The following is a 23,546-nucleotide window of genomic DNA, read 5'->3' on the forward strand; positions in this document are numbered from 1 at the left end:
ATCCACACTTTACTGGTGTGTCAGCAGTGTTTGGTAAAATGTACTTAAAGAAGCTAATTAAACTTCATGAGGCCTCTTGTAGCATTGTAATCTTTCACAAGCTTTAATCTAATGAACCACTGAAATTATATACTAATGTAGAATAAAGTCTGAACTGCTTGATCTTACTTAAAATTGAAATATAGTTGTAATAGGTAGAAATATAGGAAGAAATATCTGTAATAATGTGACTCAAGTAGTGCTAAAATTGAGTTTTAGCATTACTTGTGAGTTTTAAAATTACAGTGAGTTAGACAAAGTGCTAACTTGCATTATGTTTAATTGATCTATAGTTGATTTATTCAGGAAAGATCTGGTCAGACTGACAAAGAAAATAAATCAGCCAGCCATGTAAGAGTAGGGAAGTAAATGTTCAGTGGTATGGGAGACAATAGTTCTTGTAGCAAGATAGAACATTGATATAGCAGTGTCTGGCCACTGGAGTTTATACGGACTGGTACGGTATTGTGTAATACTATCTTTGTTGAATTTAAGATACTATCATCACCTTTAGCTTGAAACTTTACTGTAAATAAAAATGAGTACAAAAAATAGAATATCAAATACTTCAGCAGTACTTCAGCATTTCATTTTGGTGCTCTGAAAAGTTAAATAAGGGAAACAATAAATCCTTCTTCTAGTTTTAGATGTCACTTAGGGCACACTGAACACTTATTGAATCCCTATAGTGCACCCAGAACAGGCACAAGCAGTGTCTGAAAATGTGTTTCTTCTCAGTTGGCTGCTTGTTCTTCATGTAGTGTACTGGCATATATAGTAAACAGATGATTTGGAGTTGTTGTTAACTCAGTCTGTAGATATTTTCCCCTTTTCTAAAAGAACTTCAGAGATTAGGAGCTGTAGACTTCTCTGAATAAATAAATCTGTTTACAAATTCATTCCTTTCAACTTAGTACATTCATGAAGCGTTTGCTCTCAAACTGACCTGACTTTAATTAGATTTTCAGCTTTCACCTACACGTGTTAAGACTGTAATTATTATAGTTGAAGCCATAGTTGGTTTTTTAAATTGTATATTGTTCTTGATAACCAAATCTTGTTTAGGCAGTTAAATGCAGCAGCTGATGTCTTGTGTATTTGGTAGTTCCCTTTAGTTTTGCTTACTGTCAAGATATACAAGGCTATTTCTCCTTGCATTATTTTACCTACTGAGAATTTCTCAAGGTCTTATTAGAATTGTGAGGATTTTTTCATGAACTATTTATTTCTTCAAGCTGGGAAGTCTTCAGTTTTGTTGTTGTTGTTATTTCATGTTAGAAAAGTTGGTGTTGTATCTGTCTAAAGGAATACTCATGATACAGAAAAGGCAAAAAGAGCTAAGAAAATGTATCCATGTTTGGCAGCGATGTTTACATTAAATGATTGAAAACCTGGCTGCTTTTATTTTGGCATGCCAGGTTTCAGTGATTGGTTTTTTTCTTGTCATCTCATATTTTGAAATGTCCCACAATGAATCCTGACAAAATCTGACAAACTTTTTCATGAAAGTCTATATGAATGGACGTTGCCATTCAGATTTCCTTCAACATAACTATTCTCATACCAAAAATCATTTCAATAACTAATCTTCAGAGTCAAATTCTAGTTCTTTATTCCTTTAATTTATGATTGTATTGCAGAAGGTACCCCTAAATATGAAATAAGTAGAACCTATCAATTGTTTCTAATGCATGAGTCACCAATCTGTTATTTTTCCACTGTTTTGAAGACCTCTTGTGTTTCTGTAATTGTCAAAAATATACTCTGTCAACAGAAAATAGCCATGTTTTTAGATGTGTTTTCAGCATAGACATCCAGTAGTTTAGCCCTGTAGTCTGTAGCTTTCTGTAGTTTTAGAACTGACCTTTAATTTCATCATCTTAGTTGTCTACTGGTATATATCTATGTACTTGTCATTCACAGGTATTAAAGCCTATCTTAAAGCAACTGTGTCTCAATGCAAAATAATCTTTTTTTGGTTTCAGAAGTCATAATTAATGATGCAATTTCTGAGTGGTGGTTATCTTATGTTCCTGAATATTTTATGTACGTTTTGTTTTAAGTTGCTTTTTTTGTCAACTCCTGGCCATCAAAGTTCACATACTGAATATTTTGAGGTTTTATTTGTTGTGTTCTTTCATCACTTGTGTAGCTTTTATCATTGCATCTGCTACTGTAAAGTTCTGGAAACCCATCTTTGTGGGGTTTTTTGCAGATTTTAATCTGTTCCCTACTCTCCAATCTATTCTTCCCACTTAAATGTAAAACTGCCCCTGGCATGGCTCACAGGATCAATCAGAAACCTTGGTTATGTCCCTAGCCACATCAAGTTGCACTCTTCATGCAAAGGAGAAAGAATTGCAAGAACTGCATGAGGTTTTTTCCCTTTCCCTTTCTTACTTTTTCTAAATGTTTTCAGAGACCAGAGTGTGTTTGTGGGATTTTTTTTTTTTGTTGGTTGTTTTCTTTCATACCTTCCGAACCTTCCTTTAGGATTCTTAAACTCTCCTTTAATTACCATTACTTCTCAACTATTGCTTTTTATCTGTAATAGATACCACAAAATATACCATGTGCAATTTGATCACCATTTGTGCTGTGGTAGCAATGCCATCTTTACTCCACAGAAGATAGAAATTGGAATGTTATTATTTGTGGTAAAGTCTTTTTCATGGGACAGGCAGCTTCCTCTCATCCTGAGCTGAAACGCAGCCTAATATACTGCATGGCAGTGGTATGTGTCAAAACAGACTTCAGTCTTTAAGGAAAAAGAAAATTAAAAATATCACACTTTGTCTTTGAAAACAAATTAAGGGTTGTTATTTCTGCTCTCCATGCTAGTGGGTGGTGGAGTTTTTCACAGGTGAAGGAAAAATTTCCCAGGGAAGGAATAAATGAAAAGTAAATCAGAAAAGTTCATGATAGTATTATACCCAATATGTAGAGTAATTATTTTAACAAGCTAATTAACTTTAATGGACTGTCCCACTATTCCCTTGTCTCCTTTACTGACCTGCCTATTGAAGCTTTCTGTAAATTTAGCGCTCTATTTGCATAGCTGCAAATAATTTGAGGCTGCTGTTGTTGGTTAATCTAGAATCTGAACCTGGTTTAATTGCTAGGAATTATAATGAAATGTTCAGGGTAGCAGACAGTAGAGAAGGACACATAATTCAGAGATTTTTGTTTTCCCTGCTGTGAAGAAGTAAGAAAATATGTGAAACTACACTGATGAAAATGAGGTATTTGGTGAAGAAGAACAGACACTGAGGGACAATATAATATCTAGGTTAAAATTTCAGCAGTGATAAGGGAAACAGTGGCACCAACATGTACAATAATGTACTTTTGCATGCTGCTGGGACTTTTGAAGCAATCTGTAGATGTTAATCAAGATTTATTGACATTTCATACAAGTTAGGAAACTAAGGATTCATTTGAAAAACCGATTCTTTTTATGGGACACAGTAGCAAGGTTTTTACAGAGTTAAATTTCGGATTGGAAGTGAACCAATAACAGACAAAATTCTTGAGAATGTAGTGGATGCACCCTGGTTCAGAGTAAAGGATAACTCTACACAAAAGATCTTTTGTATCTTGATTCTTCAAAAAATAAATCTGAAATCATTTATTCTGAGTCAAGAAGTAACAGTCCTATATTCCTGCAATAAGGAAAAAGCTCTTGCATATGTTGTACTAAACACCATCTATGTTCTATGAAATCAGTTTTTAATAATATATGTATGACCTCTACAATATAAATAAAATTTTTAGAATTCTTTATTTTCTCTTAGAATTAGTTGTGTTTACTTGTATTAGCAAAGTAAGTTGTCTGAGTATACTATATCCAATGTAGGCAATAAACCTCATAAAGCAGTATAGGGAGCTTCAAAACACATGAAAAGTTGATAGGGCAGTAAATTACTCATTATGTCAGCAATTAAGAATATCAGGCTTGCTATCTAGCTAAGCCCTTCAGTGTGCTAGCTTTGAAAGTTTTGCCTCTTAGCCACCGTAAAAATACCTGTCACAGTATTCATTGTTGCTAATTCTTTCTTTCAAAAAGACATCTGGCTGCTAGCATGAGATAAGCAAAACTTTGCTACTTTCACTGGGAACCCTAAAATATCCACTAAAAGAGCTTGGGAGCAGGGTTTATTTAGGCAATATTGCTTATCAAATGCCATGCTCACTTAGCACAGATCAAGACTGGTTGATTAAATGAACAGGAATATATTTGGTTAAATTGAAAAAATAAACATTTACTATTGAAAAAGAACACAGAAGCGACTTGTGTCCTTATGGAAGCGGTGTTGCTGTATACTGAGGCAAGGATCTAGGTCATGATTATTATATCATTTAGCAATAAGGAAATTGAGTAAATTCTCTGCCCAAATTTCAAAACAAATAGACATTCACCTGGCTTCCAGAATATGCATCACTATAAACAGCTATTAGATGGTTGCAGTCTGATAGCAATTTGGCAGAAGTTTTCTCTTTCCCCACCCCACTATTCACTCAAGAGAACCAGCATCACAAATATTTTTATATTGGCATTAGCAGTAAACCACCTGAAATTAACACTGTTTTAATTATGTCTAGAATCAGAGTGCCCATGACATCTCTATGGAAAACATCTCTTATGAAGGGGTTTTTTTTTCCTGCAATTGTCTCGGTTTTTTTCCTTTTTTTTCCACATTTTTTTTCATTTCCACTTTTTATTTATTTATTTATTTATTTATTTTATTTGCAGATACAACAGACATAAAATTTACTAGGGGAATATCTACAAAACCAGGAAACATCTGTTGCCTGAAACTCTATGAGGCCATGTATTAACAGGCTATGTACAACTAAGTTTCATTTTAGGGGGCTTTTTGGTTTTGGTATTAATATGTATTATCTGAGCAAATACTGGTCCTATTGCTTGTTTTGTCTTCTGTGACATTTGAGAGAGATTTTTCCCACTGAACCAATAGATATTACTCTTGGTTAACAAGTTACCAAATAGTAAATCTAGAGCCTGTGCAAAACATGTTGTTGCTTTCTTTATATATTTTAAAGTAAAATAGAGGAGCTTCATAAAATAAAATGGAAAAGTTTTAAATCAGTTTCGGAAGGTTCTGGTTTTTTATTTCACTTCTTCATTTTTAGGCTGAAATTTTCTCCAGTTAAGATGCATTCAAAATCTTATGTCAAACTGTCATAGATACTCTTTGTGACGTTACACTGCTGGTGCAGCCCAGGAATTGTATTTTATTACATTGTCATTTCAGAGAAGGGACACAAGTTTTGTGAAGCTGGGCTAACTAAATGTCAATTCCTATTAGGTATAATGGTTGCATGGTACTTCTTGTTTAAAGTTATTTTCTGGCAATTACCAAACAGTATTTGTGGGGGAACACCAAGTTTTTCTGTTTGCTTATAGCTAGAATCTTAAATTGCTGTGTGCTGTGTACAGACAAACAGGAGAAAAAAAAAATCAGGAATATATTAATAGAAAATTACGTTGTTACCTACTACCTTTATTATTGGGGAAAAACTTTGTGGTTCAGCTGGAAATAAAGTTACTTTTTGCCAGTTAAAAATAGCCTAAACAAAAAGTCAGAGGCTTTTACTTAATGATACAACTGTAACTACAAAATAATTTGGTCAACATAAGGAAAACTTGTTAAAAATGTAAATAAGTTTCTTGGCAAGATACACTAAGGATGTAAACATTTACCTTAGCTCTATATCAAGATACATTTTAGAATTGGCAGGAAAAGCTTTAAACTTAAAGGTTAATCCAAATATCAGCAAAACTCAGCAAGGGTAATTTTACCACTTAAGTTTATCAATGAAACGCATACCATAACTGAAATGAGTAAATATAGCATTGTCTCAGTGCTTAACATCCTTAGGAGAAAAGTGATACAGCTGCACAAAGCTTCCATCCCAAGGGAAAGCCTAATTTTTAGAAATACTAAAAATACAGTTTGGACATATATTTAAGGTTACACCTGCATGGTGGGTTGGTTCGCTTGTTTGTTTGGTTTTAATTTTACCACATGAAGATGCTAAGACAGTTTGATTGTTTTAATGTTATCATTGCTTGGCTACAGTCATGCCAATGTGTCATCCAAGTAGTATATTTCCTGATCACACTTGAATTTTCAAATTTCATTACCCAAATTCTGGAACTATGTCCACATGAAGATACAAAACAATGCGACTTTCAAAGATGCTAAGAGTCATCATCCTGGCAACCACATCGTGTTACACAGCGAACAGATAGAACATTAAAACATACTACACACAAAAAAGATCTGTTTTCAGTGTTCTCAGAAACATTTTATAGTCCTTTTTATAAACATGAAGAAAATCCTAATGCCAGATAGCGCTAATGTTGCAAGCTCACTGCATGAGGTCTTCTTGCAGACTACATTGGGAACTCAGTATAGATAAAGGATTTTCAGAACTGAATCCTACTATGTTACTAATCCATAAAAACTCATCTGAACTTGCCTAGTCTTTTCAGTCAGATAAAGACTGGGCTGTTTCTTAACATTCCCATATTAAACATAGAAATACACCTGGAAATATACTATTATTTGCAATAGCTCTATCAAGAAGGGCTCAATTGAGATATCATTTTTTGTTTTAATGAAGTCTCAATATTTCCTTAACTATATTCACACTGGTCTAATACTAATATAGTATATCATAGTGTAAAAGTAAGTTAGTATTTCTATTAGGAGAGTCTTATATATGCGAGTAATTTTTGATGCAGAATACTTTTATACTATTTCTTCCATAAGAAGAAAGACAAATAAATAATCTTTCACACAACACATTTAAAAAAAAAAAAAAAAAAAAGAGTTAAAAGATAATTAGATAAATTACATGATTATAAGATAATGAAGAATCAAAATAGGAAAAAATTGAGCAGATAATGCCCATTAAATTCAGCTTGAATGTATAGTGTTTGGGGTGTTTGTTTCGTTTTTGTTTTTTTTTTTTCTTTTCAAATTAACTGAAAAGCAAGATTTGAATCTAGATTGAATTAACTCTCAGCTGTTAGAAAGTGAATGAGACAATATTGTATGACAAACTCAAAGTTATTTGCTGGCTGGAGAGAGAGTCTTGTAAACACATTGGGTGAGAGCACAGTTTTAACTGGGCTTGTTTCTTAGAATGGCCATTAGCAGATATTTATTAAATGGATATAAATAACAGGAAATACAGAGGCAAGTTTTTCCCATCTGTACCCTCACAGCTTTTAACAGCCATCATTGATGAACTGAATGGTTCATCCAGCTATCAGTTAAAAACTACTGATGGATTGTCCTTCACTAGTTCTTTATAAATATTTATGGATTTTGGCTTCCATTGCATTTTTTAGCATTGAGTTCCACATGTACTACATGAAGACACTTTCTGAGATGATATATATAATTATAAAGAAGTGATAAATGAGAATAAAAAAATAGCTTGACCGTGGCAATATAAGCAATCCTTGTACTCATCAGACTAGCTCAGGCTTTCTTATTCTCATTGAATTTTACTTCCAAAACTTGTCAAAAAATCACATTATATAATGTTGCAGTATGATATATAATGCATTTTACACATCATTGAAAACTGGAGAATTGAATATAGATTTCATTTGAGATTTATCTTTTTTGTTTAAGTAATGAAAAACCCTCAGATGGTTCTGAATTGGTTGGTAATCAGTTACAGTACTTTTTCTCCCAAAGTTTTTGTCTAAGTCCTCCTCAGATGATGAGAGGTCTTCTGGACAGTCCTGACAGCAACTTGACACTTTTCAAAGTGGCTTCTCTCCAAGGCACTGCTAAATCCAGGAGAGGTGGTAATATGGTTATACATGGTAATACTGAGTAATATGAACAAACTCCTTTTAATGCTGTTATAAGCAGTGATACTGTTTTGGTAAAAAATTGATTCATACTGTGGGATGTATGTATCAACCTAGTTCCAAAGTAAGACACTGCTGACTGGAAAGACTTAACTGCCTTGGTTATGATGTGGGCTGCTGAATGCAAATAGAAGCATGATGGGAATATACACATATGAAGAAACACAGAGATACAGAAATCATGTATAGAGTATACAAATAGTCCCCATACTCAGTAGGTCTTGTCAGATTGGGGTAGTATGTAATACAAAACTAAAGAATGATGTGATTTTAAAAGATTGTTTCATACATTATTGAGTGATGTGTTTCCTATTTGCCAATATATTTGTTTCTGGTTTTTATCCAGTATTCTAAGATGGATATATAAGCAACATAGGAAACCAGTGAAATCCTTCTCACCTTTCTTACTGACAATATATTTTGGATATAGATCAATGATCTCTCTTTTCCGCTCTCCATATGGGCTGTGATTCTTCATTTTGGTTATACAGTACCCTACTTTTCTGTTTAGTTCCGTGGCACCCATACCTTGGTGAGCAAGACATCCAGTAGCCTTTGGAAATTGTTCAAGTACTCTGGGCTGAGGAGGATGCCAGCTGTCCTTTTTATAAACTCTAGGTGGTTATGCATAAAGTTAGTTTCTCAGAAAAGCACACAGGATTCTGACAAGACAAAGACCCTTGAAGTTTTTTCTGCTGTCAGCTGTAGATAAGACCTTAGAGCTGGATTCAGATTACTTTATTCAGATTTATAATTAGGCACTTGAAATGCTGAAACCTAGCATATGTCTGGTTCCAGGAGATGTCTCTGAAATCAGGCTCTTCAGATCGAAGGAGGCACAAATCAGATGGACTCCCATGCCTTGGGCTATCTCTGACTGTTGAATGCAGAGTCTTTTTAAATATGAACTCTTTTTAAACTCTGTCATAAAGCTACTTAATTGTAAAAACTGTCACTTATCATTGTAAGCTTTAGGAAATATAAACTTATTTATGGGAAAATGAGAGTGCATGATATGTAAGGAAAACATAATACTTCATTGATGGACAAAAACATGCTAGATCTATTACACTGGAGTATTGTAAAATGTCACTGTGCACAGTTCAGTTAATCTGTTTTATTACATAGAGACAGAATAATATTTATAAAATTTCCTTATCCTGGTAATTTTATCCTCTAATTTGATTAGATGAGTATTGGGTTTTTTTCATGGAATCTTAGTCCATACATCCAAGACATGAGTTTAAAAAGTATATGTTTTGTGAGATAATATTATGAAACAGAAATGTAGTCTGATACATTTTTTTAAGAGGAAATGTACATTTCTTTTTTCAGAAAATAAGTTTAACTGTATACAGTCATATCCTTGGAAGACCTGAAATGCTGTCTATTAAAAACTCCTGCCCCACCAGACTGCAGCTGGGAACCAACGAGTTATGTTCTTTTACCAGATATTGTTTAACTCTGTTGAAAGATAACAGGATTTCACTGGTTTATAGTCTGAGAGATCCATAATAGAGAATCATAAAAGAAGATAGAGAAACAGTCATGAAATTTTTCTTATTTTTTATTATCGAATATGTCAGATAGATTGATCCTAAACTCATTCACCACAGTGACTGCAGAAAGGCACAGTCTAGAAGAGCTCTTAAAAATATTCTTACATTCATCCTTTAGAGACAGTTGGTAAACATCCCCACATACAGACTGAGCTTTTTAGATACAGAAAACTGTGGGGTTTTTCTTAGTCATAAGAGACAATGTGACTTCTGCAAATGAAAATCTAAGAACAAAAATTTGTTATGAAGTATTCCTTCCAATGAAATTTTTTAATTAGGCTTTTTCCTTCATTCCTGTTTTCCATTAGATATTCTATAACAAAGCCAAATGGGACACCTGAAATCTTTCTTTCAAGAAAAAGGAACAACTCATATCTTAGTCATAGAATGGTTTGGGTTGGAAGGGACCTTAAAGATCATCTCGTTCCAACCCCCCTGCCATGGACAGGGACACCTTCCACTAGATCAGGTTGCCCAAAGCCCGGTCCAACCTGGCCTTGAACATTTCCAGGGATGGAGCAGCCACACCTTCTCTGGGCAACCTGTTCCAGTGTCTCACCACCCTCACAAGGAAGAATTTCTTCTTTATATCTAATCTAAATGTACCCTCTTTCAGTTTAACACCGTTACCCCTCATCCTGTCGCTGCACTCCCTGATAAAGAGTCCCTCCCCATCTTTTCCTGTAGGCTCTCTTTAAGTACTGGAAAGTCACTATAAGGTCTCCCCAGAGCCTTCTATTCTCCAGGCTGAACAACCCCAACTCTCTCAGCCTGTCCTTATCAGGTAGGTGCTCCAGCCCCCTGATCTTCTTCGTGGCCCTCCTCTGGACCCGCTTGAGCAGGTCCATGTCCTTCTTATGTTGGGGGCCCCCAGAGCTGAACACAGGACTCCAGGTGGGGTCTCATGAGAGCAGAATAGAGGGAGAGGATCACCTCCCTCGACCTGCAGGCCACACTTCTCTTGATGCAGCCCAGGATGCGGTTGGCTTTCTGGGCTGTGAGCGCACATTGCTAGCTCATAGTCAGTTTTCCATTCACTAATACCCTCAAGTCCTTCTCTGCAGGGCTGCTCTCAATCCACTCATCGTCCAGTCTGTATGTGTGCTTGGGATTGCCCCTGACCCATGTACAGGACCTTGCACTTGGCCTTCATGAGGTTTGCACAGGCCCATGTCTCATGCCTGTCAAGGTCCCTCTGGATGGCATCCCTTCCCTCAAGCATGTTGACTGCACCACAAAGTTTGGTGTTATCAGCAAACTTGCTGAGAGTGCACCTGATCACACTGTCCATGTCATCGACAAAGATGTTAAACAGCACTGTTCCCAGTACCAACCCCTGAGGAATGCCACTCATGAGTACTCTCCACTTGGACATTGAACTGCTGACACAACCGTCCAGCCAATTCCATCCGTCAAATTCGTGTCTCTCCAATTTAAAGACAAAGATGATGCATGGGACAGTGTCAAATACTTTGCACAAGTCCAGGTAGATAATGTCAATTGCTCTTCCCTTACTGATCAATGCTGTCACACTGTTGCAGAAGGCCACTAAATTTGTCAGGCATGATTTGCCCTTATTAAAGCCCTGACCACTGTCACCAATCAGCTCCTTATTTTCCATGTGGCCTAGCATAGTTTCCAGGAGGATCCGCTCCATGATCTTGCCAGGCACAGAGGTGAGACTGACTGGCCTGTAGTTCCCTGGGTCTTCTTTTGTTCCTTTTATAAATGGGGTTATACTTCCACTTTTATAGTCAGTGGGATCTTCACCAGACTGCCATGACTTCTCAAATGTGGTGGATAGTGCCTTAGCCACTTCATCTGCCGGTTCCCTCAGGACCCACATATGCATCTGATCAGATCCTATGGACTTCAGGTTCCTTAGATGGTCTCTCCTACAGTGGGCAGTTCTTCATTCTCCCAGTCCCCACCTTTGCCTTTTGCATCTTGGGCAGGTGCCTGGAGCACTTGTCAGTGAAGACTGAGGCAAAAAAGTCGTTGAGTACTTCAACCTTCTCCATACCTGGGTAACCTCTCCCTTTTCTTTCTGGAGAGGGCCCATATTTTGTCTAGTCTTCCTTTTATCACTGACATGCTGATAGTAGATTTTCTTGTTGCCCTTGACGTCCCTGGCCAGATTTAATTCTGTCAGGGCTTTGGCCTTCCTAATCTGATACCTGGCTACCTGTCCTTGCTTCCATCCTCTGTAGGCTTCATTTTTGTGTTTCAGATTGTCAAGGAGCTCCTTGTTGATCCATGCAGGCCTTCTGGTGTTCTTACCTGACTTCAGGTTGGGATACTCTTTATTGGGATACATCACTCATGAGCTTGGAGGAGGTGATCTTTGAATATCAACCAGCTTTCTTGGGACCCTATTCCCTCCAGGGCTTTATCCCATGTCACTCTACCAATCAGATTCCTGAAGAGGCCAAAGTCTGCTCTCCTGAAGTCCAGGGTAGCAAGCTTGCTATGTGCCCTCCTTGGATGCCTGAAGATCTTGAAATCCACCATTTCATGGTCACTGCAGCCAAGGCTGCCATTGAACTTCACACTCCTCACCAGCCCCTCCTTGCTGGTAAGAAGAATGTCCAACATAGCACGTCTCTTCATTGGTTCCTCTATCAGTTGAATAAGGAAGTTATCATCAGTGCATTCCTAGAACTTCCTGGATTGCTTATGTCCTGCTGTGTTGTCCCTCCAACAGATTTCAGAGTGGTTGAAGTCCCCCATGAGGACGAGGGATTGTGAACGTGAAGCTGCTCCTATCTGTCTATACAGGGCCTCATCTGCTTGGTCTTCCTGGTTGGGTGGCCTGTCACAGACCCTCACTATAACACCTCCTGTTCCTTGCCTTCCCTTTAATCCTGACCCATAAGCTCTTGGTCGGTTACTTATCCATCCCCAGGTGGATCTCCTAAAGAACCTGTATCTTTTCATTCCAACACTTAAGTCAAAGGTGAAATCCCACCAAGTCTCCATGATGCCAATAAGATCATAGCCCTGCAGTCATGTGCAGTCTCTAGCTTCTCCTGTTTATTCCCCATGCTATGTGTGTTTGTATAGAAGCATTTAAGTTGGGCCCCTGATGAAGCTGACTCTCTGGCTGGAACTCCTCTGTGTTGCTCTTCAGGTGCTCTCCTACTGTGGTGTGATCCCTCTTGAGGCTCTGGGCATCTATTGCTGGCACTGGCATCAAGCTGGTAGGAGTGGGATGGATTAAGGTTCCCCTCCTGTGGCAACTTCAGTTTAAAGCCCCCTTCACCAGCTTGGCAAGCCTATGACTGAAGATGCTCTTCCCCTTCTCTGACAGATGGACCCCATCAGCCCCTAGTTGACCAGGTTTCTCAAAGTGAGTCCCATGGTCTAAGTAGCCGAACCCCTGGGTGTGGCCCCAGTCCCGTAACCGACTGTTGATTTGCCAGGTTCAACTGGCCCTTTCAGTCTCCTTCCCTTTCACCAGGAGGATTGATGAAAAAACTACCTGCGCTCCAGAGTGCCTTACCACTGCTTCCAGGGCTCTCATCCAATATCAAATACATGAATGAGTTTAGGGAATGAGTTTAGGATCAACTCATCCAATATAAAATACATAATGGAGAGCAGTTACTGAAGTAATGAAATTATATTAGTTACACTGAATGGAAAAACATTTATATTTATATATCCATTTTAGCATATTTTGAAAATCTTACAGTAGCAACTACAAATGAAAAGACATTATAAAGTATTACAGGATAGACTCTTTTCAGCACATTATAGTAGGTACCTGATGTACTTAAAAATTCCCATTCTATCTGCCGTAGATACTATTTTTGTGTCATTTAAATTAGTTTTTCAGAACAGTTATGTCTGAAAATACAAAAAAATGTGTCTTCGTATTGGTATTTTCCTTAGCTGTTGTGACTAAAAATAAACAGTTCTGGGAGATTAACATGTGCATGTAAAGTGACAATTGCACTGGCAAGTAATAAATATTTCATAATAAGACAGATAGTTACTGAACATTGGTTTATACATCTGCTTTTTGGTATGTATCTTGTTAGATCTTAATCTGGTACTAAGGACTCATAATAACTGAAAGTAAAAGGAAAAAAAAAAAAGGCAACTACTTTTTAGATATGCAATTTCTAAATTTTATTGAAGAAATTAAAATTTTCCCTATATAGGACACTAGAAAATTTGTTAAGGGATTAATATGAACACAGTAAAGTATCTGCAGTTTTCGGAATGTTAACAAAAATGCCCATCTAGATAATGGCAGTAAAACCCCTATAACTTCATGCTCCTAAACAGCATACTATGTGTGCTGCAAGATCTGTATTTTATCATTGCAGCTATTAATAATTACACTCAACTAGGAAGAATTTTTAAAGTAGAATTTTATCTCCGAAGTGCTCAATTACTATACATTGTTAGCAACAAAAAAGCCCCCAATTTAGTTTTATATTTTTTTCAGTCGTGAGCTTGTTTTAAATTTTCATTTCCCTTCAGGAGAGCTGCCATATTAACTTTAGGACCCTACACTTATCTAACCTGGCTCTGGATGGAAGAACTCCTTGAAAGCTATGGAAGAGTGGCTTGCAGTACTCAGGGTCTGGGTTGAATATTGCCATATTGAACGATAAAATCTAATTGATTGCTGTGTCCTAGAACTTAATGTTCCACTTTTGCTGGACAATGAAAACCATTAATCAGAATAAACCTAGACATATAAGGAATTATTGTTCTTTTATTCATCAGCCTGAGAGCAGTAATAATCTTCCAGAGAAAGAATATTCTATCCAGAGTGCCATGGAATATTGTCCCTATGATGTTTGTCAAATACCAGAGCAATAATCAAGAAAAATATTTGCTAACACTGCTGAATCAATAAACCGAGATGTTCTTAATAATGGGCTTTTCCAAACACCAATTAAAAAAAAAAAATCTTGCCTTTGGCTTTAACCTCCAACCAAACACAAAGTATGTTCAAGTATGATATCCAGTGTGAGGTACAATCAAATACAAAAAAGAGGCTGGAGACTTCTGGGCACAAAATTAGAATAATTAGAGAGAAAGTGTGAAGAAGGTTGTCGTCAGAGAATAAAGTTATGAGTTATGTCATGTACCATGAGCTGGATTATAAAAGCATTTATATGCCTTGGATGACACTCAAGTGTTGATATTTACTGATCTGGTCACCCTAGTTCTTGTGTTTCTAAGGTGAGATTCATCTCAAACTAATGTGGAAGTCTAAAATACCTCAGATGATACGCACTCCCAAAATACTTACTCCTCTCCATTGACTATACAGGGAGCCTAGCCCAGACAGAGACCACTGCACTGCCAACAGCTGAAATTAATAAGATGAAGCCCATCTTTTTTTCCTCATTTCACCAGGCCAAAGTGCTTCTGAGCATGCATGTAAACTTCTGTTCAGACAACATGAGAAACTTAAACTATATCATTTTTTGAAAAAGATATTAAATTTATACTTAAATTTCCATTTTAAGTTATCTATGACTTTGTCACTTAAAACTTTATTTGTTTAATGAAAAAAATATAACATGAAATAATTTTATATTAAATTTTAATAATTTAGTTTTAAATATATCAGTCATCAACATGTTTCAGTGTAACAGTTAAGAAGTGCCATGAGAAGGGAATGAAGAGAGTGAGGAACATTTTACCAAACTTTGAAAATATTCTCTAATAATTTCATCAAATTTTCAAAATTCTTTATTACAGGCAAGGTAGTCTTCTTGCTTTTCTCTTTTTAATCATTCCATATGAAACATATATCCAAAGTATTTACTGGGCAATGTTTGTTTATAATACAATGAAGTTAGTAATGAGCTTAATGATTGTAATAACTTTACAGTGGCTCCATATAACACGATGATAAAACATAGTATTTTATTTAATGTTTGACTATTTCATTTATACCCATCAATTCTGAGTTTCATTCAAGCTGTTTTCTTAGGCCCAGATTGACAAAACTATTTTGATGTAGAATTCTGCGGCAAACGCCTTGTGGTCCCCCAGGACTTAAGGTGTTTGTCAGATTTTTCCTGTACAGCAAGAGCTTTCTGGATTAGTCATCAGCTTTCCTGAGTCACCTGAAAGAAGCTCTGTCAGTCTCATTCAGCTTCCCAGTGACATACCTTGTTATCCTGAACAATTGTCGGAAGACTATCTAGGGGTGCTTAGTAAGCTAAAACTTTCTAAGGTGCTCCTATGTCTTTGTAGCATTAGAGTGAAAAAGGAGCTCATCCAAAAACTTATCCACTTGTTTGAGTTAATTCTTATCTCAAGCAATATTAAGGTAAAATGCAAATGAAAGTATTTGTTCACAACATCCAGAATAAACGACGATTTACACATGGTTATGGAAACAGGTGAAGAAGGGAGAGAAAAATCATGCTTGATCTAATTACTTTAAATGAGAAAATGAGAAACATCTCACTCCTACCTTTTGAAATGTGTAAATCCTCCTTTAAATGATCTATCCTTTCTTTCAGTCAAAGCTGTTAAAATAATTTTAAGTAGGATTTTGTTGTTCCTTGTTTTGTTAACAACCAGATGAAGAAAATAAGATTATAAATGAGAATCATTTTTTTCTGATGTAGTTTGTATGTCCAAATGGGAAAAAAAAAATTCTATTAAGAATTTCTCTTTTTCAGTACGTCAGTCTTATTCCATTACAGAAAGAAAAGGGATTTAGACATGACTCTAAATAGACTTCTCCAGCATCAGTAATTCTTAACATGATGGGTTTCCTAGTAATCTAGGATATGTAATGAAACTCTGAAATTGCATAGTGCAATGAAAAAGGCATCTATGTTGCTACATTGATTCATTTCAGAGATACAAAACATCATTTTTGGATTTTGTTCTTTACCTCTGATAATACGTACTATGTCTACTCTAGCATTGGTAAACCTAACCTCACACAAGTCATTCCTTAGCTGAAGATTTCTGATATTGTTCAGTTTGGGTTTTGTTTCAAATAATCAACATTTTTGAAAAGGACAAACTTTATTTCTTGTAGTTCTCCAAAGTTACTCTGAAAGAAAAAGAAAAAGGCTAACTCTGAAACTTGGAGTATGGTAATACAAAAAAAAAAAAAAAAAAAAGACATCTGGTAGATTAAGACATGAATTTACATGATATCAGGTACTATGTGGTAACTACTTGAGCACATTCATATTAACAAATGGTGTGGTGCAGTGATAGACTATGGTATGACCCAATGTGGTCCACGGGCCTGTTGTCTATATTAGAAATATTATTTGTGTGCACTCTTTCTTCACAATATCCATAGCTATTGCAAGCTGGTTAGCCTGCATTCAGTTGTATTTAAACTTTGTTAGTAAATATGAGTAGGACTTAATTTACACAAAAACAGTTCTAGCAAGATAGTTATGTACCAATAATTTACCATCCAAGCTTAACATTAACTACTGCCCATAACCCTTATTTATTTTCTTCACACATGAGATTTGGTTTCCTGTGAGGTAACTGACACAGCAGGGAGTCAGATAATGAAATTTTGTCATAATTGAATATGCTTATTTTTTGCTGAATGATTTGACACATGTGTGCATACATACATGCTCACACACACTCACAAGATTGTTTTACTTCTTTAATTCACTGAAGAGTAGTTTGGAGATACAAGTTTTGACCATAAAATGGATAGCTGTAATGGGAAAAATCCCACATTTCTCCCAGGCTAATTGTTACTTAACTAGTAGTAAATTAGGATTAGATGACAGTGAGTCACTGTTGTCAAATACACTGTAAACAGTACAGCAATATATTTGGGCTATTTTTTTTTTTTTTTTCACTTTTATGTTGTGTACACTTGAATTTTTCCACCATTTATAATACATTCTTTTTTGCTTTTCCAGGTTGACTGGTATGAATCTACCTTCTCCTGTTATCAGCAGTAAGAACTGGTTACGACTTCATTTTACATCTGACAGCAACCACCGACGAAAGGGTTTTAATGCTCAGTTCCAAGGTAAGAAATGTATAGAAGTGCAGCAAAAAAAGAACTTTACCTTTAAGCGTGATTAAAAGTGGTGGTGAAATTTGCAATTTCTGTTTAAATATCAGGGATGTAGTAAGAGCTGAGTCATACTACTACTGCTCTCACACTGTGTAGCATTTACCCTTGTGTGATCAGGCATCTCTAGGGATTTAGTTTTGGAAAAGGTATCTGTGCTTCACGTTGTAGTTTGCTCTAAGTATGTATTTGTTTGCTCACTTTCTCTATAATAAATTGCTTTGCATTCAGTCTGATCTTTGCTTTAAAAACATGCCTGGAATGAAAACTTGCAGAAAGTCAATTCCACACAAAGTCATGCCCCTATCTAAACATTGTCTTCCTTCATTACTCAAAATCTAACTCTTATGCAAAAGCTAGATTCATTGTTTGGAAATTTAACTCATCCCTAGCGTAGCAAAAATCGTATTTCAGTCTCCTGCATAGATTTACATAAACAACTTTAAAAGAAGACAAGAGGATGTCAGTGTTGCTGTCAGTTGCTGCTTATGTTCACCTAGATACTCATTAAAATGCAGTTTTTTAGAATGGAATCTTTATTGATTTTTGTACTTCATAAATCATTACTCAAGATCAAAGAGACATTAGTTATACTGAAAATGGAAGACCTTATTTATTTATCTGTGTTTTTAAATTCTGTGCTTACATAAGCTGTTTCAACCATTTTACCCACACACCATCAAATGAGTTTAGACTATGAGTTTAGACCTTCCTTTTTTCCTGAAACTGCAGGGCCAGTATCATTTTAGAAATTACAAATACACTGCAACAACTGTATGTTTCTGTTGACTATGACATACATGTGCAGTGGATATAAAAGCATTTAATATACATAGTTCTTTTTAAAAAGCTTTTGACAATTTTAGTAAAAATGAAACCTGTGAAATTCCATTTTATTTTGGCAACTCAAGACGAGTATGTATTCTGTGAACCTTTGTACTTGTAACTTATTTCTACAAAGTTTAATGAGCACGTATATGTAATACCACTATTGGTGACTATGAATTTAAATGCACTGCTTATGTTAACTCTGTGTCTTAAGACTATTAACAGGAGATCATGAAAACAATGTGGATCATCTTGATGATGCACCAGAAAACTAGGAATCTAAAGAACAGCAAAGGAAAGTTTGGAATAGTGTAACCAACACTGGTTACAACCAAGACTTTTTGTTCTTTTTCAATATATCTTATCTCTAGCCAAATACTCACTATGGAATTAAAGATTAAGGGAAATGTCTGGGGAGATCATTATTTTAGATATATATCTGTTACTCTGCATAATACATCAGATATTGGGTGTAAGGGTAAACTTGACTGATGTAGAATACGGCACGTGAATGACAAGTGGAAGTATCTTATTACAATTCAAACTCTTACAATTATGGAAATTTCCTTTCTTAACTTAAATCATCCTTTTAAAATGAAGGTTTGTACAATTTACTGTATTAAATACAAAGATATCTAAATTACATGAGCCACAGCTATCTTATCAGAGTCGATAGCAATTAAATTCCTATGTTAGTGATATAAACATTATAAACTGTGTTAAAACCTAGGAGACAGTCTTTCAACACACATAGGATCAAAATTCAGAGTGATCTCAAAATGTGGTTAATCTAACAGCTTCATTAATTCTTTTTTATTACACAGCATTAGTAATTCTTTCTATTACATGTGTATTTGAGAACTAAGCAATAATCTGGGTTTTTATTTTAAGCAGAAGTAACAATGATGTTTACAGCTAGATAAGCCTCCTAGTACCACAAATCACAGAACAGCAGATGTTGGAAGGGACCTTTGGAGCTCATGTAGTCCAGTGCCCTCCTCAAAGAAGGGTCACTAGAGCAAGCTGCCCAGGACTATGTCCAGATGGGTTTGAATACATCCAAGGTCAGGGACTCCACGACCTATCTGGGAAATTTGTGCCGGTGTTTACCCTCACAGTAAAAAGGCTTTCACTTATTTTTAAGTGAAACTGCCTGCGTTTCCATTTGTGCTTAGTGCTTTATGTCTTGATATCACTGTGAAGAGTATTGCTCCATCTTCTTACTTCCTTGCTTCAGGTGCAAAGCATTTGACACTGTCCTACCTGACATCCTTGTTTCTAAGTTGGAGAGACATGGAGTTGTCAGATGGACCACTCAGTGGATAAGGAATTGGCTTGATGGTTGCACTTAAAGAGTTGCGGCCAGCAGCTTGATGTCCAAGTGAAGAGCAGTGACCAGTGGCATTCCTCAGGGGTCAGTGTTGGGACCGGTGCTATTTAACATCTTTGTTGAAGACATGGACAGTGAGATTGAGTGCACCCTCAGCAAGTTTTCTGACGACACTGTCGTGGATGAAAGTGTTAATACTGTAATGATTTAGCAGCAAATCAAGATTTATTAATGACTAGCAGCACTTCATCATTAACCAGTTTAAAGATTTACAAAAATAATTCAGTAAAATATGTTAAAATTAAAATAGCGACTTAACTACAGATTTGAAGATGATAAGATTCACACTACTTACTATTCGGTACCTTAAATCAATACATATATACATGCGCATTCACAAACACAAGACACACAAACATACAAACAGATTAAAGTATTTGGATCCAGTAAAATAAATACGTACACACACTCGTGAAAATAACTGCGCATACCTAAACACATTGGTAGGTGGAGAGAGTGAGTGGGTTAAAGACAAGCTAGCTCATAGTTAAAATTTCCTTCTTCCTGAGTTTAGAGTAAATACTCACAATGCATTGGCATTCCTCAATGGGCGATAAATGAGACTTGAGAGGGTCGACTTTGCCCTGGCCTTGTGTCAGCTCTAATGGCAGATGATACCTTAAGGTTTTTTGGTACCTGAGAGGCATCTCAACTCAGGGGAGATGCTGGTCACAGGCCTGCTGAGATCCAGGAGACATCAAAGGGTCTCACTTAGGCTTGCTGTTTATAGGGTCCAAGATAACTGACTTTCATCAGGTACTTTTCCACTATGGCCATATCAAGTGATGAAATATTCTGGCGCTTTCCACCAGTTGTGCAGGCCCAGAACTTGCTGAATGTACAGTTCTGTTACCGCCCTCCCTCAGCAACGCCCCAGGTACATATGTACCAGGCTGTCAGGAGGTGATGCATTGTTACTACCACTCCCAAGTAACAGGGAGGGCAGGAGCCAGGCACATCAAGGCAGTGCCTTAACGTTCTGGTCCACTGCCATTTTCAATCCATACCGCCCTAGGTTGGTTGGCATGTGGCCCAGGAGCAGGGCTGGAGTCACACCAAGCACCAAATAGCATAGCAAAGAGAGCAGGGGGAGGAATTGCACCACCACAGACACCAAGCTGTGTGGTGCAGTGAACATGCTGAAGTGACGGGATGCCATCCAGAGTGACCTTGACAGGCTTGAGAGATAAGCCTGTGCAAACCTCATGAAGTTCAACAAGGCCAAGTGCAAGGTCCTGTACATGGGTCAGGGGCAATCCCAAGCACACATACAGGCTGGACAATGAGTGGATTGAGAGCAGCCCTGGAGACAAGGACTTGAGGGTATTAGTGAATGGAAAACTGACTATGAGCCAAAAATGTGCACTCGCAACCCAGACAGCCAACCATATCCTGGGCTGCATCAAGAGAAGTGTGACCACCAGGTCAAGGGAGGTGATTCTCCCCCTCTACTCCGCTCTCGTGAGACCCCACCTGCAGTGCTGTGTCCAGCTCTGGGGACCCCAACATGAGAAGGACATGGACCTGCTCAAGTGGGTCCAGAGGAGGCATTGAAGATGATCAGGGGACTGGAGCACCTCCCTGATGAGGACAGGCTGAGAGAGTTGGGGTTGTTCAGCCTAGAGAAGAGAAAGCTCTGGAGAGACCTTATAGCGGCCTTCCAGTATCTAAAGGGGGCCTACAGGAAAGCGGGGAGGGACTCTTTATCAGGGACTGTAGTGACAGGATGAGGGGTAACGGTGTTAAAGAGGGTACATTTAGATTAGATATAAGGAAAAAATTCTTCCCTGTGAGGGTGGTGAGGCACTGGAACAGGTTGCCTGGAGAAGTTGTGGCTGCCCCGTCCCTGGAAGTTTTCAAGGCCAGGTTGGATGGGGCTTTGGGCAACCTGATCTAGTGGAATGTGTCCGTGCCCATGGCAGAAGTTGTTGGTACTAGATGATCTTTAAGGTTCCTTCTGACCCAAACCATTCTATGATTCTATGATTCTTTACACCCTCTCATCTCATCTGGTATGAATACACACCAATAAGATTCCTACCCCTAGCCTTCTCTCCTCCAGGATAAAATACCCCAGTGCTCTCAGCCTCTGCTCTATGTTTTTGTTTTCAGAAGCTTATTTCTACTAAAATTCAACAACTGTGATAGATATTTCCATCTGAGGTGCTTTTCTCAAGTAAAATAATTATTTGAACCTATCATTAAATACATGACCTTGTTTTCTGGCTCAAAACCCTGGCAGTGATAGGATGCCTCTAATGTCTGATTTTATTCAGTTGCAATTCTTATATTTGTCCTCCTGGCAAATCCTGTATTATAGGCTATATGACTCTGAGAAACATTTTCCTCATGGGCAACTATTCCCAGTAATTTAGACAGACTATCCCAGAATGCCCACATATAGCTGGGATTGATATGTAGTTGAAGTATTATGTATTTGAGACAGTTATAGTAAATACATAGACTTTCCAAAGTAACCATTAAACTCTCACTTTACTAATAGACAAGTACACATCACCAGGCTGACCAAATCTGAAGAAGTTTTTTGATTCTTCTGTTTTCCCAGGGTTCTAGATCTTGGGCAACATCCTCAGGGCAATCAGGACTCCACTTTCCTACATTACTTAGACTTTTTCTTCTTGCTTAGAAGGAAGAGTCCTTTAAAATCAGTCCGTTCTGTCTTTTCATGATTGTTTGCATGGTTCACTCATAAAGTGATTTTTTTTGTGTGTGTGGTAAAGCTATATAATTATGCCACACAAGAATAATAGTCTCCATTGTTTTGGAGGAATAGAGAAGTCAGTGATTTTGATTATAGACCTTAGATATTAAATGAAAGCAGCCAATTACACCTTGCTGGATAGTAAGTTCTTGTATTCTAGAGTCCTTATAGCTCATAGATTTTTTTTTAATACCTGTCAGGTATAAATCTTATTGACAAACAAATTACAAAAACATATTCCTCAAAAAGTGGTAGCTTGTGCATTTGCAGACTGCATCATAAGGACTGTGGTGGGTTGACCTTGGCTGGATGCCAGGTGCCTATTAAGGTGCTCTATCACTCCCTCTCCTCAGCTAGACAGGGAAGAGAAAATATAATAAAAATCTCATGGGATGAAATAAGGGCAGGGAGAGATCACTCACTGATTACCATCATGGTCAAACCAGACTTGGCTTGGGGAAATTAATTTAATTTATTGTCAATCAAATCAGAGTAGGGTAATGAGAAATAAACTCAAATCTTAAAACACCCTCCCCCCACTCCCTTCTTTGTGGGCTCAGCTTCACTCCTGAATTCTCTACCTCCTCTGCTTGAGTGGAGCAGAGGGATGGGGAATGCGCATTGTGGTCAGTTCATCAGATGTTGTCTCTGATGCTCCTTCCTCCTCACACTCTTCCCCTGCTCCAGCGTGGGGTCCCTCCCATGGGAGACAGTCCTCCACGAGCTTCTTCAGTGTGGGTCCTTCTCACAGGCTGCAGTCCTTCAGGAACAGACTGCTCCAGCATGGGTCCCCCACAGGTCACAAGTCCTGCCAGAAAACCTGCTCCAGCGTGGGCTCCTCTCTTCATGGGGTCACAGGTCCTGCCAGGAGCCTGCTCCAGCGTGGGCTTCCCACAGGGTCACAGCCTCCTTCAGGGCACATCCACCTGCTCCAGCGTGGGGTCCTCCCTGGGCTGCAGGTGGAGATCTGCTCCACTGTGGACATCCATGGACTGAGGGGGCACAGCCTGCCTCACCATGGTCTTCATCACAGGCTGCAG

At 37.5% G+C, this 23,546-nt stretch overlaps 1 protein-coding gene across 1 annotated transcript in view; it reads left to right on the forward strand.

The window, feature by feature from the left end:
• Window positions 1-23,546, forward strand: part of CSMD1 (CUB and Sushi multiple domains 1) — a 1,278,503-nt gene that overhangs the window by 736,822 nt on the left and 518,135 nt on the right. The window contains exon 6 of the mRNA XM_074819927.1: window positions 17,409-17,521. Within this exon, the coding sequence (XP_074676028.1) occupies window positions 17,409-17,521 (113 nt within the window). The remainder of the gene's footprint in view (window positions 1-17,408; window positions 17,522-23,546) is intronic.

This window comes from Strix aluco, chromosome 3 (assembly GCF_031877795.1).
Source record: "Strix aluco isolate bStrAlu1 chromosome 3, bStrAlu1.hap1, whole genome shotgun sequence".
In the NCBI taxonomy this organism is placed as follows: Eukaryota; Metazoa; Chordata; class Aves; order Strigiformes; family Strigidae; genus Strix; species Strix aluco.